The sequence below is a fragment of the Cimex lectularius genome, unplaced genomic scaffold, assembly GCF_000648675.2.
Source record: "Cimex lectularius strain Harlan isolate CLEC.00 unplaced genomic scaffold, Clec_2.1 scaffold167, whole genome shotgun sequence".
Lineage (NCBI taxonomy): Eukaryota > Metazoa > Arthropoda > Insecta > Hemiptera > Cimicidae > Cimex > Cimex lectularius.
Genome location: NW_019392811.1, coordinates 403421 through 420778, shown reverse-complemented (window position 1 = coordinate 420778; position 17358 = coordinate 403421). Strand labels below are relative to the sequence as shown.

Genomic DNA, 17358 nt, shown 5'->3' with positions numbered 1-17358 from the left:
AATTATACCATAGTTAAATTTTGAAAATCAAAGTAAGTATAAACAGAATAGGTAACAAAAAAAGAGGAATCTTTCTTTATAAATATAGTAAGATTTTTTAATTTTTATGATAAAATTCTTGATGATTTATGATATCTCTTGTGGGGTGATAAAATTGGTTTTTCATTGGTAGTTTTTCATTTCAGAATGTTTTCATCCACCAGACACATTTTAGCTTCTTACTTGTCAGATTTGACTGAAGTCATCTTAATGGCCATTGTATCAAAATTATTTAAAAATCCCTCGATGTAGGAAGAAACCTGGTTATGGAGAAAAAATACTGCCACTAGACACTACAACTATGATGTTATGTATGTAAATATGCCACTTACCTGTGCCAATGGTAGTAATTAAAAATAATAAATCAAAGACAAAAACTGATATTATAAAATGATTTATTACAAAATGTTACATTATTAATAATCAATTGAAATTCCTAAGGGGAGGAATTTGTAAGTATTTATTTATTTATTATTAAGAGACCAGAGTATTAGCCTTTTTAGTATTTACCCAGAAATTTTATTTTATATGATGAATGAATATCATTTTGTAAAAATTAAATAATTTATCATTAAAACTATAATAATTATTTAGGGCATATACAAAGCACACAAGAACAACATAATTTAAAACAAGTCTTTAATGTTAACGTTTAATACTAGGTTTTGTGAGTGAATCTCATACTCCCTTTCTTTCATTTTGTGATATAAATACGTTAATGAATAAATATAAATAAAACATCAATTAAATCAAATAAATCTGATATCCCTCCTCATCTTCACTTCTTATTTTTTCTCTTCAGGAATTATTTGGAATCAAGTCTTTAAAAGTTACCTAAATTTATTAAAGGAATGCTAAATATCACATATTTTTCTCTTTGTATAATATTTGAGTTTTCCGTTACTCGTATTTTTTTTATTACTTGCTTTTTTAATTATAAAAAAGGAAGACATTGACCATAGGCACCCTGTGAGAGAACCACTAGCCCAAAATCATTGTTTCCTTTTTTTGGATACTAACTGCAGGTACAATGTGATTAATAATCTAAATAAAAGACACATGATATTAAAAATATGACATGGAGCATGTCATACAGCCTTCACCATCCTAGGATTCAACTGCCACAGCCGAGTACTATTGTCACTAAAAAAAAATAAATCAGAAATTGAAAACGATTATAACAAATTTAATATTGTTGTCACAGGGAAATTTTAATAACATCCAATATGCTTATTAAAGGTTTTAAGGAAAAAATGAAGAATTTTTAATGGTAAGGAAGCGAATTAGCAAGAAATTTAACAACCACACAAATAGAATTTGATCTTTAAGAATACATGTTAATTCAAAGATACATATTAAGTTATTTGTTAGTATGCTAAATGTTTGATGAAGAAATACAGTTACAGATAATTAAACATCTACGTAAAAACTTCACCTTTTGTTAACTAACCACCTCGTGAGCTATACTATCTCAGTCACCATAGTTGCGTTTACAAATAAAAATTATTTCTCCACTAAAATACAAGAAAAATAAATTGACAATCTTATGGTAACATCTAATGGTTATATGAGCAAACGATTTTTAAAAATTGACATGATTTACATATCTTAAACATTAAATCTTGTCGAAATAACGCACAAAGTGAAAACTTAAAATGTTGATGATGATGATATAAACCATTCACAGGTAAACATCAGTAAATTATAAAAACAGGGAGGGCTGTTGCATGAATTTTTACATTTGACATTTCTGTTTCAACTTTTCATCTCAAGAAAGAATTACAATATCAGATCAAGTTTGTTGTTAGTCTTATTTGTAATACTTCAAACAAATTTCATGTTGAAAAAGCATCTGACACTATAAAAAAAATCTAATACTGAAAGAACACCCAAATGATTCATCATACATTAATGTATTGCTATTTGCAACAACCACCATTACCATTATTTTACTATTCACAAAATATTTTAATAATTAAAATATTAAACAATCTAATATATTAAATAAATAACCAATTGAAGTTTTTAAATTATTATTTGCTGAATGAAAGTAATTTTATGGAACATTCAAAATAGCATTCACTATAACAATTTCGGTAATTATGAAGCTATATTTAAAAGTATTTAATAATTGCTTTTATGATCTTTCTAAAAGCATATTGGTTTACAAGTGAAAGCAAGTAATTTGTTGTTGGAATTCATTCAGCATATTTGTTATTTTTTCTGCATGCAGCTATTTTATGAGGCAGCATTCATAAAATGTTCAAAATTAGTTTGACGGCCATGACCCACGATAACATTGCTTGAAAATTTTTGTTTTGAATCTAATTTTTCTAGTACAGTTATTTTGTATAGAGCTATATTTAAAATATTATATTTATTATAAGACTAAAGAATTTTTTTTTAGAAAAGAAATATATTTAGAATTACTAAAAGAACAAACTCAATATTGATTAAAGCTTGCTAATAAATTTAATTAAATAAAATATAAATTAGCCCTTTGTATAGAAAAAAATCAGTATTCCAATATTAGAAGTACATTAATTGATTTATTATTTTTATGCAAAGTATGGTTGAGTTGAAAAATTAAGCGTCGTGAGCAGGACTCAAGCCCATCACCTGTGGATCAGCACTCCGATGTACTGATCCAGAGGTTGTGGATTCGAGCCCACTCGCAATTCAACTATACTTTGCATAAAAATAATAAATAAATAAATTAAAGTGATTACTTTCGTTAATAGGATCAACTAAAAAAAAGAAGAAGAAAAACTACTTCAAGAAATATTATGACGGCAATCACATCTATTTTCAAACCCTTACTCTCAAATATTAGTGGAATGTTTTTATATGGAAAAAAATCTAACCATTAAATTTTAATATTTTTCTTCAAAATAAAACGAAGCAAAACAATGCGAAAAAAATCATATGAAGGAATGCACTGAAATTAGAATACAGCTCATGCTATAAATGCGAAAAGCTGGTTGTTTCAAACTTTATTATCATATTACAATAAGTTAATGCTTATTTAAATTTGAAAATAAATAAATAAACATTTTAATAGGCCCATTTTGTAAAATTAAAACTGATAATAAATATTTAAAAAAATTATAAATTTACCGCCAAAGCAATAATGAAATAAAAATGACAAGTCAGCAAAATGTAGGCATAAAAGGCATACAATTAAACAGACAATTGAAATATATGCCCCGTTGACATTGTCATGATGTCTGGTGGCTGCTGCTGCTGTTGTTGCTGATCAGCTATGGGACATTCTTTCCACATCTTCACTTCGCCTTTACTGTGGAGAAATTAAAATATATGTAAGAGTTGGTTAACAGACTCTCACTTCTCTTATTGTGTTGAATTTTACGGTGAAAAGAGGACCCAATGAAGAATTAACACATTGATTCACATACTCCCCACCCAAGTTATGTGTTTATATGAAGGACACAACATATAGAAAAAATATGTCGATACAAGTGATTATACAAACACTTAAAACTAGATAATGTCAAAAGCTTTGCTGTACTTCGTTTTAATTTCATACAGTTTATGGAAAAAAACCGCTTGATTGTTCACTCAGATTTTATCCTACCTGAATTAGCCAGTAAAGCTACTTGGATAATAAAAAGTCAACAATCAAACGATGAAAAAACTTATCTGCACATTTTCTATCTAATTTATTAATTCAAACAAAAACAAAAAAAAAAGATTTTCATAACTTTGATTACATCAATAATCAAGACAGTTTTTGCATTACAAATAAAGATTCGAATCACAATGTAAAGCATTAATTTTGCAAACGATCCACCACATTTGGGAGTAGAATTACACATTTAAGCAGTGCTGTGAGTTTTAACAAACTTTGGACAGTTAGTGCAAAAACAAAACAAACAATTCTAGTCATCAACAAATTTGACCAATTATGTTTGACCAATTAGTCATATATGATCAGTATTACTTCACTAAATCGTGGTGAAGCGAGTTTACCTATGCATTTTTAAAATAAAACTTCATCTCTCCTTTAACTACAACTATTTTATTTTAAGAATTATGTAAATATTAAAACAGTGAAATTAGGATATTTCGTTTTGGTGGGTTGGAAAATCAGTTTTTGAATTTACTTTTCTGCCTGACAGAAGAACCTCACAATGAACAACATTAAAAATCCCAACACATAGAAAGCACGATTTTTTGCATGAAATCCCACTTTTGAGGTTGTGGAGGCTTGTTCTCACATTATTTTACACCCCATGTTATTGGATAGGACCCATTTTTCCTCAAACATTTTTCTAGGCGATGTCACGGTGAATCATAAATGGATATGCGAGCAGCCCAATTAGCTTTAGTCAATGTAAGCACTACCCAACCTTTGAGTTTTGAAACAAATCAATTTACAACGGATTTTTGTTGGTTGTTTTTCACAACACTCAAGTCAACTTCAATCGGGGCAGGGGACCTCGGTAACCAAGTGGTAACTCTTGGCTCATAGACTCTGCAGTCATGGGTTCAATTCACATCCTGGCCTATTTTTCAAGCTACCCTTCCCCATTAAATAAATGTAATATTACATACTACAATACTAGTATGCAAAGATATACGGCAATTTAAAAAAACCTCAACTGGGCTCATACTGTCTTTAAAATCTCAAGATCTATTTGATAATAAACCACTTTTGGCACACGTGTTCTGTTAAGGCATCCCATCATCACATCCACTACATATTGAACTTGCACAGCTTTAAATAAAAAAGCAAATTAAGCAAGTAGCAACTCAACGGAGACAAAACCTGGTATATAAAGAAAGACCAGAGAAAGGAATTTTAGCAACGACAGGCAATGATCTTATACTTCTAAAGAGGAGGATCGAGTCAACCAAACTGAAACTAAAGAAAAGTACAATAAGCCAAAAAGCTATAGTGCTCGGGGGACATAAAACCTCCCTCACTAGATTTCCATCGTCATCAGCATTGCAAAAACTGAATGAACTCATTTGACAACCTATATATCGACAATTTTACTAAACCCTCCCCCCCCCCCATTTACCATGTACCATCTGTATACAAATTCCCAAGATTCAGTAGATAGGTTTATTTTATGATTTTGTGTATTTAATCCCCTTTAAAAAATTAAATACAAGAAAACCAATCCCTTATCGTATTATCAAACTGCAATAACAGAATAAATATTTTAACAAACTCCAATTCCCATGCATTCCTTCATATTACAATTGTTTAATCATAATCAAAATTTTGCCAAATAATTAATTCAGGTTTTTAGTTGAGATGAAAAAAAGTTAATGGCACGAGCGGGATTCGCAAAAGGAGGGAAACTCATAAGGTGGGGTTGAGATGGGGAGTTGATGTCCGAGTGGATCGAGGTCACGATAGCTCAGGTGGTAGAGCAGCAGCGTATCTAGCCGAAGGTCGTGGGTTTGAATCCCTCTCGTGCCATTAACTTTTTTTCATCTCAACTAAAAACCTTAATTAATTATCTTATATTAATTGGTCAAGCGGACCACAAAATTAGTGAATTTTGCCAAATTGCGAATTTCGAACATATAATTTAAAAAAAGAATAAGTAAAACTTAATACAAATTGTATGCTATTCAATTAAAGCTTAAAGGTGAAGACAAATTATCAATATGTATCTATTATACTTTTCTAACAACAATATACATTTATATAACTTCTGATACCATCATAATATGGAGACCTGACTAAATTAAATGAGACAATTTTGGTGTGTAAATGGTTTTTGTGCGTGTGCGCATACGTCTGTGCGTCTGTTCACTACACACAAACATTTGTAACAGTTTGTATGTTTGTATGATACATAGTTCAAGTTAAAACTTTTTATTCATACAATTCAGAACTACACAAAATCGAGTAAATTCACTTGTTCTTTTATCCAAAGACTAATTTCAACCTTCTGCTATATAAATTGTTTGCTCTGTACTAAACATTATTACTTGCATATTGTTCATTTTGTGAAAATTAATACAAATTTAGTACACTGGTAATAAACCAAAGAAACGGAAAGCGAATGTTAACCAACCACCAACAAATGTGTAAGAAAAGTAACATGTAGTCTCTCACCAATTACTATACTGACTAGTTTATTAAAAATTAACTTATACTAATAGCAGCCATGTTGTAAGTATGCCATCAAAATATAATCCTAAATGCAGAAAGAAGGAAAAGAAAAGCATGCAACAATTGTTTGATTCATGCTTTAAAACTATTACTTACTGACAAATCAAACTGAATTCGTTTAAACTGTTTGTTTTCTAACAATATAACACTAAATATAAACGAACATTTAATTTTGTCCCACAACGTCAACATAAAAGAAAGTAAATAGGAAGAAGGAAGGAATGAAGCAGTATTAGTGTTAACAATAGAAATATAAATACAATAAAAATAAAAGGTATGAAAATATGAAACATTAATAATAAGTAAATAAAGTGTAAAGTAAGATGAAATATAAATATGTACAATATATTTTATACATACCTAGCAGCAGTAAAGATATGTGTAGAATTTGCTGCAACAGCATTGATCGGTGAGGAATGGGCTTTGATTTCTGCCAATTGGGAACAATTATCAGCCGACCAAAGTTTGACGGTACCATCCCTCGAGCCTGATAGTAATACTGATCCACCAGGAGCAAAGCATAAACCAGTGACCCAGTCTTTGTGAGCACTATTTATTGACTAAAACAAAATACAGTCAACACCACAACTGATGGGTTTTTTAAAAATAAGATAGCTTACAGTGACCAGCTCATGGTTTTCCAACTCCCATTTTTTAATTATGCAATCTCTCGACCCTGAAAAAAGTGTTTGACCTTTCATCACCAAACACTGTATGCCGTCATAGTGTGGTGGTTCAAGGGTTACTCTCGGATTTGATATGCCTCCCGTTTCATACCCGACATCAAACACCTAGCAAATAATAAGAACATCATACACAAATCTAATGAAGTATTATCACAAAACGAACCTTTATATAATGATCTTTGGATCCTGTAATGACAACATCTTCACCTGTTGACGTTGGTGATACAGCAAGGCACATGATGGCAGCTTGATGGCCACCAATTAGCTTACCAATCACAGAATATCTTTTAAAAAAAAAATACAGTTAAAAGATTTTCCAACTTTTTTTTATATTATATTAAAATGCATTTTTACTTTCGTATATCCCAGACTCGCACTCTATCGCCTGATGCAGTATACAAAGCATGGCCTTGTTCATTTAAAGCTATGTCATTTATCGGTGCTTCGTTATTTCCCAGCTGACCACCAGACCAACTTGTTACCATACCCGAAGAACTATAAGGGAAAAAGTCTCTCATTCCTAAAAATCTTTTTGACCAATTTCAAAATATATTTACGTTAATGTTTTGATGCATTTCGGCGTGCGAACATCCCAGATTTTAACATAGCATGAAGAAACAGTGAACAAACAATGTGAGTTGGAATCATACTTGCATGCTACAACATTATTTGGATGACCGCCAAACATATGTACTTCTTTCATCTCTCTCAGGTCCCACATTAAAACAGTCCGATCTGAAAATTTGAACAAAAATTATTGTTTAAACATATTTTTGAAATATACTGTCAACTTTTTCAATAACCACTTCTAACCAACATACATTTTAAAATATAAATATGTTTTGTGTCTAATGAGGAAAAACACATACATAAGTCAATAAAAAACATTTACAAAAAAATCATAAATTATTACAGTGGTTATTGTGAGATCATTTCGTTATTTGATTTACAGTTGATTTCAATTAATTTTACAGTTATTTTTAATTAAGATAATTCTCAATTTCAATTAAAAAAGAAAAAACGTACCTCTTGATGCTGTAAAAAGATTGTCATCAGTTGCATTAAGAGCTAAAACTGCTCTAGAATGGCCTTCGACTGTGTGAGTATTGAAAAGGGGTGTTTTCAGGCCTCTCTAAAACAAACAATTTTTTAAAATTAAATAACTGTAAAATATGTTTTATTGTTTTTTTTATTGAGGGCTTAATAAAGTGGGACATTTTTAGTTACAAAATCTTGCAGTTTTCTATTAATGTGGGGGAAAAATACAAGTGGTACCATGCAACTATATCACAGTTTCTTAGGTTTATATTCTTTATATATCCTTTATTAACTTACGTAAATAAAAATTAAAACTAATTATTTTAAATGGATGGAACCTAACTACCCTGTGTTTTCATTACTCAAAAAAAATTCCAATACCTTATTCAAATTTGCTGTTATCTTTCCAGGATGTCTGTTTGTGGTGTTCGGCGGTTGTGATGTAAGCCTTGAAAACACGTTTGCCTCATGGCTTGTTTGCCTTCTGTAAGCGGGCGGTGAGTTTGGCGGAGATCTGTCTAGGCCTCTCTCCCTATTTTATGTTATACGTTTTGCAACCGAAAAGGGAATGGAAAAAATGACGGATGAAGAGGAATTTCAAGATGGAAATTATTAGGGAAAATGGAGGAAGAGATAAAGTTAAATATTAGTAATATCGAACAAAACAAATTAGTCTAGTACTTATGATTAGGCTAAAAAGCAATCCATTACAGCGCTAATTAATAACAATTTTCATAAATGAATCTAGTTAGAATTGGTTAAAATAATAATAAAAATTATGGTGTTCATAAAGTTCCACAAAAATTTCATTATTTTATAACCTTCAGTTGATTGGCTTAGAAAATTGTTGAAATAAAAATCAAGGCATTCTTAAAATATTTGTAAACAAACAGGAAAATTGTAATTCATATGACTATAGAGGTTAAATGACCAACAATAAAATTAAGCAACAAGAGCTATACAAACAAATGGATAAATTACCATGTAAAATATTTTTAAATATCCTTCACCTCAAAATTATTATTTTTTTTTTGTATGAAATAGTGTTAAGAGGATAAGTGATATTTAATATTTTAACTTAAGTTCAGTAATGAAAAAAGGCCTTTATTTTTTCTTCTTTGGTAAGGTTGGTTGGGCTGGAAAAAAAGAAATCACAAAACATACACAAATGTAAATTATATGTGTTCTTATTACCAGCTATAAAACGTAATTGCTTAACAATGATTACAAATTTCTTTTGTAATTGGATCTTAATCCTACATGTGTGATAATTGTAAATGTTAAATAGTTTTCATATTAGATTTAAAAGGCAATTTGGATGGAGATGTAGTGTGACAAATTGTTAGACTTATATGAAAACTATATGATGAAAATAAAACAAATAAAAATTATTGAAAATCTCTCTCATTTTTTAACTGGAATATCAATTACCTCATTGCCTGAAATCCTCACAACCTGGGGCCACCTTAAGATCAGGTTGTAGATCCCAGTTTTTTTAGGGTATTCAGGCAATTCTGGTTTTGAGTTGATCTTGGTTTGGAAAGCCTTTAGAGCTGTCTGGCTATATGATAGTATCATTATTTTTGTACCCGAGATATTTGTAATTGATTTCATGTATACATGCTTCTATGGTTAGCAATTCTGCTTGAAAGGTTGTTGTGGGAGAGACAAGAGCCATGTGATGCAAAATAGTTAGTGGTACTACCCGTTCCCATACTATTTCATTGATATGTATATATACGACAGAAGAGCACCAGGTTTTTTTTCTTTTATCTTTCCATTGTGGTCCCTTTTTGATTATTGTGTTGAATGGTTTTTCAACGTCTAATATTTACGTGACGTGTCAAAGATAGTTTTAGTCATTTTTTCTCAAATTTTGGTATGGCCAGCATTTGTTCAATGCTTTCTTTACTACATATGAGTAAGGGTGGTGCAGCATGAGAATACATTCCATTATGGTTGTCGGTGTTGTTTTAAAAACATCAGTGATGCTAAAGGCTTGGTATTTTTTGGAAATTTTGTAATAATTCCTTTGCCTTTCTTTCTACCATATATAACTTGCATATATGATAATGATTCTCTTGTAATCTTATAAGGTCATCTTTGTATTTAGACCCCCCCCCCAAGTTCTCAATAATGTCTAGTTAGTGTAGTTAGACATGAGGAATCAAAGAATGGGTCTTTTCTTGTACTGTAGTAACTAATTTCTGAGATGATAAGCTGGAGTCATTAAGTTATCAAGTGGGGGGAATAAGAAATGAAACATGAAAAAACTGTTGTGTGCACTTAATTAAAAAAGGCCTAACGGTTCATATATCATTCATTATGTCCCTTAAATCGAATCATGTTACAAGTAACTTTATGTTAGTGTTGATTGAAGTGCTTGAAAGATGCTTGATGATGAGATTAGTTATGAAAGTGTGCAAAAATTACTTTCATTACCAGAACAGACAATGATAGGGTACTAAAAAGTGAAAGAATTCCATAATTACCAGTGTACATATATTCTATTACAGAGATAATTGAGAAAAGTTGATTTTTTAATGTTTTGTTTTCACATGTAACAAATTTATCCATTTGTATTTAGATGCACAAAGCTAAACATATATATGTACAAATTAACAATTTCAGGCATTGACTTACATGGATGGGTGGTTGGAAGAGATAATGTACGTTTTTCTGTTAACCCTGGGTGACATTGAGAGGCCTTTTCTCATCATTACTGGGGATGCAGGTACTGACTGGACCCTATGAATGAATTTTAAAAAGCTGTACACGGCTCAATAATTTTAACAGGTTTGATTTTTTCCCCCTAATTATTTAATTGGAATTTTAATCAAATCAACTTTTCTCCGCTTGAACAGTTAGAAAGGAAAACACCTCTAGTGTGCTTGAAGACAAACGGTTACTGTGGTTCAACTGACATACAGATTTTCAAGTTTGTTAAAATGATTACCTGTAATGCATGCACTTGAACACTAAAATTAATGTTTATTTATTTCGGCTGGAGATCCAATTGATTATTAGAATCACAAACATACATTAATCATATATTCACTAAGCAGGTATGTGGCAGTCCAATATTGAAGAATTAATTAAGTAAAATTGTTTTAATGACTTATTTTATCCGAGAAATGAGACTGGCACAACCAATGACTGTAATCACCATTCTTATAACTTATGTTATTTTGGATATCACAAGGAACCAGAAGGGCACATTTAAGAAATGAAAATACTAGTTATTTGTATATAAATGAAAAGGAAAAAGGAGAAAAACTACTAGTACCATAGTACTATACAAGTAGCTACAATTAAAATACATAAAAATGCTTTTGGTTTCTTATTTATATTTCATGTACCTACATATAAATCATTTCTTAAACTGTTTATGACTATAAGATTAGAAGATGAAAGAAAGTTGACAAAATGTATGACTCAGTTCATGAGACGACTTTTGGTCAGAAAAAATTATGTAATGATGAAAATTTGTGAACAATTTTTCTGTGCAATATGTGCACAAATTATTAAACAAATAAATTCAATTTTTTTACTAATTCAGTGGGGGATCAATATTTAAACAGAACCATGCAGTGAAAACATACATACTTGATAGTAGTAAGTGACCTTGTTAGAGGTGGTGGAGCCATTGTGACTTGTGGTCGGTGCTCGGGGCTTGTCGCAGCTGAGTGCGACTGGTTGTTAATTCTACCGGTGTTTTCGTTGTCAGGTAGAAACAGAAGGTCCTGAGGGGCCAGTTGTTTCCGCGATCTATATTTAGGATGATTTGGTTTGTACAGGTTGGTTGAACTACCGCTATAACAATGAATATGTTAATTTAAAAGCATTGATGGAAAAAATTAATTTTTAAGTTTTACTTTTCAGATGGAGATATAGAACGTGACGATTTGCTACTATCAGGACTTGTGTGTCCTGATGATCTTCTTACTCTGTCTTTGCTGTTTAACAGGTGGTGAAGCAATTGCTCTTGCATTTCGCTATCTTTTTTCAACTATGTATACAGAAAAATAAATTATAACAATTGCAAAACTGGTAAATAATAATTCAGTTACTTGTTCATTTTCAGCTTGAAGTTCTCTTAATGAGACATCCTTCTGAACAGCAAGGCAACTGTGGTGTAAAGCCATATTGTATAATTTGTCTAATATATAAGCAGCTTCAGATATATCACTCAGTGACTGAACCAAAACCCCACTTTCAAACACAATCTGTGGATTTTCATTTTCAAGTTATTTTTGTTGAATCGACTATTAATCAGCATTGAAATTATAAAAATGACCTTATTTTCTTCGACTTGCAGTATTTCATTTTGTAAATCAGCAATTGAAGCTTGGACATGATCGAGATTCGCTCTGAGTGAATCAACTTCCTCTTTAATATATGATGAATTTTTGAACCTCGGATCGGACAGGAGAGCGGCTTTGTTATTCAGCTCTTCTTGAATTTCAACCCTCGACTCCATTTTTCTTAAAATAAACAATCAAAATAAATGATAAATCTTTTGACAAAAACCTTAAAACTCACTTTTCCATTTCTTTTTCCAAAGCCATAAGAGATTGCCTATTCATCGAACTTTCAGCGATGCTTTTTTCTATAGAAATCCATCGGTTCTTTGCCTGTTTAGGTGAAGCACCTTTTGGTAACCCTGCTAAGACAATTATACAACAAATTAAATACAGTAAATTAGAAAAAACTTTTAAATATTTATCTTTTACCTTTATTTTTCAATCCGAATCTCATTCTTGAATGTGAATTTGCAACTCTTCTCAATGCAGAAACTTCTTCTTGTTTTCTTTTCAGAACTATCGCTTTAGCGCGTTTTTCCGCTTCAAGATTTTTAATAAGATTGGCATCAAGCCTCGTCTGTTTCTTGAGTTGGGCGATTTCCCTCATTCTTCCTGTCTCCGCATCTTTATGCTTAAGAGCTTCTTCTTTCATGCTATTCATCAACTTCACTTTGATCTTTTTCATTTCTGCTATTTCATTTTTAAGAGTACGAACTTGAGATTCGTACTGGCTTTGGTTCCTGAGGAGTTTTGCATGCTCCCGTTTTGCAGACTGTAGCGATTTAACTTCCCGTTGCATGTCGGACAACTTGCGTTCATATTCCTCTTTAACTTTTTTAACTTTCTCAGATGGCTTTTCTTCTTTCGCTACAATAAACAACACATTAAGATTTAATCAAAATTTCTGAATAATTTATGTTTAAATTACCGTAAGTAGAGAGAACAGCATCACGCTCTTGCTGAGTTGCAATTATTTTAGCTTGAAGTTGGTTCAATTTATCTTCATAATGCTGTTTCATGTTGTTCAGCCTAGACTGTGTTTTCTCGAGCTCTTCGATCAATCTCTGTTTAACAGACATTTCTGATGTCAAACTTGCATATTTTGCTGAATATTCACTGCTTTTATTAAATTCCTCATTTTCCGAATCTGATGATGAATCTGAAAAAAAATACATTTAATAAGAAATCAGTGTTGGTTGAAGTAAATTGAATTTTTTAAACATGCCTGAATCAGATTCTGATTGATCTGAAAGGTCCTTCTTTTTCTCATTCAGATATTCCATATCTTTTATAACATCTTTCTTGGCAAGTTCTAAAATATCTTCAAGGGCTTCATCTGCTTGTGAAATGCTCATTCTTGAGTGCAAGAAAAGATTCTTGTTTCTTGAAGCTGCTTTTCTCAACTGGGAACATGTACTTTCAGATTCCACTAATTTTGCTTGTAACGATTCGATTTCACTGAGGTAGCCCTTGATCATTTGACTCATATCATCATTCTTATTATCTCCATCTAAATGACAATGAATGAATGAAAAAATATTTTATTCAATAAACAAATAATCTTTTACAACATAACTAATAATATAAGAAAAGCACATTGCAGCAATGGTTCACAACTGTCTGCCAGAGAACGAAAATAAGGTTTAATAATTATTGATTTATATACGCTCAAATCTGTACATACAATAACACGTGAACAGAGTTGAGCTTATTTTAATTAAATTTTATTATCAAAACCATGTAATAAATTGTCAGTTAAATTCATTCTATCAATAATGGTATATATATTTTCTGCCAAACCAATTAATTATTTTTTTTAATAAAAACTCATGAATTTTTTTTGATCTCATGAATTTAGTTTATAGTAAAAAAAGTATGTTGTAATTAATATAATGGCAATAACACATATAGTTTGAAATAACAATATGAATGCCTGGTGCTTTTGCCTTCATCATTACTCGAAACTGCTCGACAAAAATCTGGACAGCAAGGATTTGGTTGCATTGCATCAGGTGGTGTAGAGTAGAGTAGCGTTGCGTGGCATTGGGCAGATATGCACGGGGGTAATACAATCTTATGGAAAATTGGACATTGGATTTGCTGTAGCTTTACTGTAGTATTTCCATAACGAATACCTTATACAAGGCATTCAAATCTAAAGGACTTACATTATACAGAATAAATTATTATTAATATTACACTGGCTTTTTTTAAATTTATTTATTTTATTTTATTTATTTATTTTTTTTTTTTTTTTTTAAACGAGGGTATTTCAACTGCAAGATTATATGAACACTCGAGGTGTCGGGTGTTTTTGATAAAAAGCCCATTTGTAATTAATGTTGGGTGCGAATCCAGGGCAGATGGATTTGAACCTGGGACCTTTACCTTACAGTGATGAGCGCCATGTGAACGCCTTAACAGTTGTGGCCACCAACGCCCACTATTTTGCTTTATTAAATTACTATACTATTCCATAATTTTAATATTGTTTTTCAACTACTTACCAGCATTAGAAGCCGAGACTTGTTGGTTAGCCATAAGATTCACATTTTTAGCTTTCAATGAATCAATTGTATCTTGCATTGCTTTAACCCTGGTTCTTAAATGATCCACCTCATTTTGCAACATTGTATTTTCATGAAACATATCGTTGACGGATTCAACCCCATCTTCTGTTATCATACGTTTGCCCTTTAAAAAAATAATAATAATAATAATAATTAAACTTTTTTTTTACTGAGAATGTGTGTGGTACCTGTTTATACTCCATAAGTTCCAGCTCTAACTCTTGGATCTGTTTTTTCAGAAGTGAAATAGTTCTTGATGACTTATCTTGATTAATTACAACCTTATTCTGTATGTTTCTGGCTCTGTTTGCATAAATTAATGTATTCAGGGTTTCCATGAAATCTCTGTCGCTAGGGGATATACACGCAATCATCAGAGTTCTTGAATTTCCTAAAGGTGTGAATCTCATTTTACAACACGTTCATAACAATAAGATGTGACAATAAATAACCTCCGAGAGAATCCTGCAGTAGCCTGGTTAATTTGGAATCTCTGTAGGGAACGTGTAAAGCTCGTTTTGAAGGATCTCCCAACGCAGATATTACATTTCCTAATGCTAAAAGCCCACAGTTGATTGAAATCCCTTCCTTAGCTCTATCGCCTGTGGCACCTGTCCGCTTTAATCTTTCCGATCCGGCTAAATCGACAAAATGAAATTTGGCTGTAAGTGTTTCAAACTCCTCCGTTCCTTCCTCAAATCCATTTTCGCTCTGAATAAAAGTTTTAATTAATTAATTTTTCTTAACTTAAAAAATAAAAACTTACTTCCATGTTTACAAGTCGTTGTTGTTTTATGTGAAGGGAAAAGATAGCATGGCTTCTCGAAGACTGCGTATTCATTTGTGTAGCGGCTGTCGTTCTTGAAAGTGCTCCCTGTCTAAGCCACTGAAGCGTATCTTCAGCACTTGTAACCCTTTGACTAGTCACACCGGTTAAATAAATACAATGATTAGTATCTTCATGTATTCGAATCCCTGACTTCCCCTTTTAAAAAAAAATTTAAAAATAATAACAAGATTTAATTCATGGGAATAAATAATTGTACGATAAAACAACATACACGATTTGAAGAATAATCTCTTGAAGTATCAAACAGATCAATAATTTCTTCATTGTACAACTCTAAGAATTGGCATGTTACTTTGAACTGAGTCTGTTTTTCTGCTTCTGTTGCTGCTGAAATACCATCGAACAACTGTTTTATTGCCCTCGGTATAATTCCAATCTGTTCTGATGTCACATCTATGTCAAATCCAGTTCCCATTGTATAAGTTTTTCCACTGCCGGTCTAGAAAATAAACATGTTGTTCCATAATCATTTTTATTCATTGTTACAAGTAGTTTACCTGGCCATATGCAAGAATTGTTGCATTGTAACCTTGCAACGATCCTTCAATGAGCGATTTTGCGCAGACATCATATATAGAAGCCTGGTTTGTTTGTGTGTCAAAGACATAATCGAATGTAAACGATCTGTCAGTTCCAAGTGTTACTTGCGGTTCATTTGGAGTCACATTCGTACAAACTCTACACATATCAATCACCTCCCTCGGTAATTGAGGTCGGATTCTGAAATAAAGATACAATTTTATTAGAAAAAGTAGATCGATCCTTAAAAAAAATATATAATTGTTAAATTCTAAACATTAATATATTATTCTTACAAAACATTGTAAAAAACATAAATTTAAGATTTTATGAGAAAATAAGTAATGTATTGGTAATAAATTTGATGTGTTGTGGGCTGTTACGTTCTACTTAATTATCGTACAGTCAAGGACAGTTAAGAGTGAAGACCAACCCAAGAAAGGGATCAACATCAAAGTATGTGACTCATACACAATAAAAACAATTCCAAGAACTAGGTTGGGGGAAGGATCGTCCTCATCGGAGTGAGATAGACCACACACAATTCACACCCAGACACCAACTTCCAGATCAAAATGTGCAAGAATGCCCAATGCGTCCTAAATGTAACATGTTATATCATGGTTTCATACAGAGCACAGAAGGCATGTCATTTGATTTTAAAAAATTTAGAAACGAGTGCGAGTTTCTGGGTCCCATGTTTAAAATTTATACAAGAATAAACAAGAAAATGAGGAATATAGGCGGTTAGGTGGTTGAAATGAGCTAGTTTTCGACCTCCCAGATGCCTATCTTTGGGTGGCAGGACATAAAAGACTTATTTCCAACACAAGGCTGCCAACACTGGTGTAAATAAAAAATGAAAAGTGTTATTTCAATGAACACTATTGAAAAATTGAATACTAGCTTTTAAATAAAGCTGTTTGTTTGTTTCTGATATTTTTTCATCTGTAGGGCTTCTCGTCATCTTCACTTCTGGGTGTATAGATATGATCTGAAACGACTAAACCACAGATTTATCACCCTATGAGAAAATTTCACAAAAATGTTGGATTTCATTGCTGTAATTCAAATTTATTGATCTGATGTGTATTGCTATATTGAATAAACTGTTTTTAACAGAATATAATCCCTGCTGTGACAATCAAATAAGTCCAAAAAATTATTATTAAGACTGAAATTCACTCAAAAAAAGACC

General features: G+C 31.4%; 1 protein-coding gene across 5 annotated transcripts in view; it reads right to left on the bottom strand.

Annotated features, from left to right (window-relative positions):
* Window positions 1–661: 661 nt before the first annotated feature.
* LOC106672436 (kinesin-like protein KIF21A) overlaps window positions 662–17358 on the bottom strand; it is a 21760-nt gene continuing 5063 nt past the window's right edge. Inside the window, exons 2-25 of one of the 5 annotated variants that reach the window (XM_014403873.2) lie at window positions 16139–16361; window positions 15853–16080; window positions 15558–15776; window positions 15244–15502; window positions 14980–15182; window positions 14729–14915; window positions 13447–13731; window positions 13150–13380; window positions 12651–13088; window positions 12460–12583; window positions 12215–12401; window positions 11988–12143; window positions 11793–11926; window positions 11524–11730; window positions 10561–10665; window positions 8299–8449; window positions 7906–8011; window positions 7437–7614; window positions 7234–7374; window positions 7043–7163; window positions 6814–6984; window positions 6554–6753; window positions 3157–3337; window positions 662–1182 (exon numbers count right to left, since the gene is read on the bottom strand). In XM_014403873.2, coding sequence (XP_014259359.1) covers window positions 3220–3337; window positions 6554–6753; window positions 6814–6984; window positions 7043–7163; window positions 7234–7374; window positions 7437–7614; window positions 7906–8011; window positions 8299–8449; window positions 10561–10665; window positions 11524–11730; window positions 11793–11926; window positions 11988–12143; window positions 12215–12401; window positions 12460–12583; window positions 12651–13088; window positions 13150–13380; window positions 13447–13731; window positions 14729–14915; window positions 14980–15182; window positions 15244–15502; window positions 15558–15776; window positions 15853–16080; window positions 16139–16361 — 4372 coding nt within the window. In that variant the 3' untranslated portion in view covers window positions 662–1182; window positions 3157–3219. The remainder of the gene's footprint in view (window positions 1183–3156; window positions 3338–6553; window positions 6754–6813; window positions 6985–7042; window positions 7164–7233; window positions 7375–7436; window positions 7615–7905; window positions 8012–8298; window positions 8450–10560; window positions 10666–11523; window positions 11731–11792; window positions 11927–11987; window positions 12144–12214; window positions 12402–12459; window positions 12584–12650; window positions 13089–13149; window positions 13381–13446; window positions 13732–14728; window positions 14916–14979; window positions 15183–15243; window positions 15503–15557; window positions 15777–15852; window positions 16081–16138; window positions 16362–17358) is intronic. The other 4 variants (XM_024228248.1, XM_014403875.2, XM_014403876.2 and 1 more) reach the window with 4 other exon arrangements.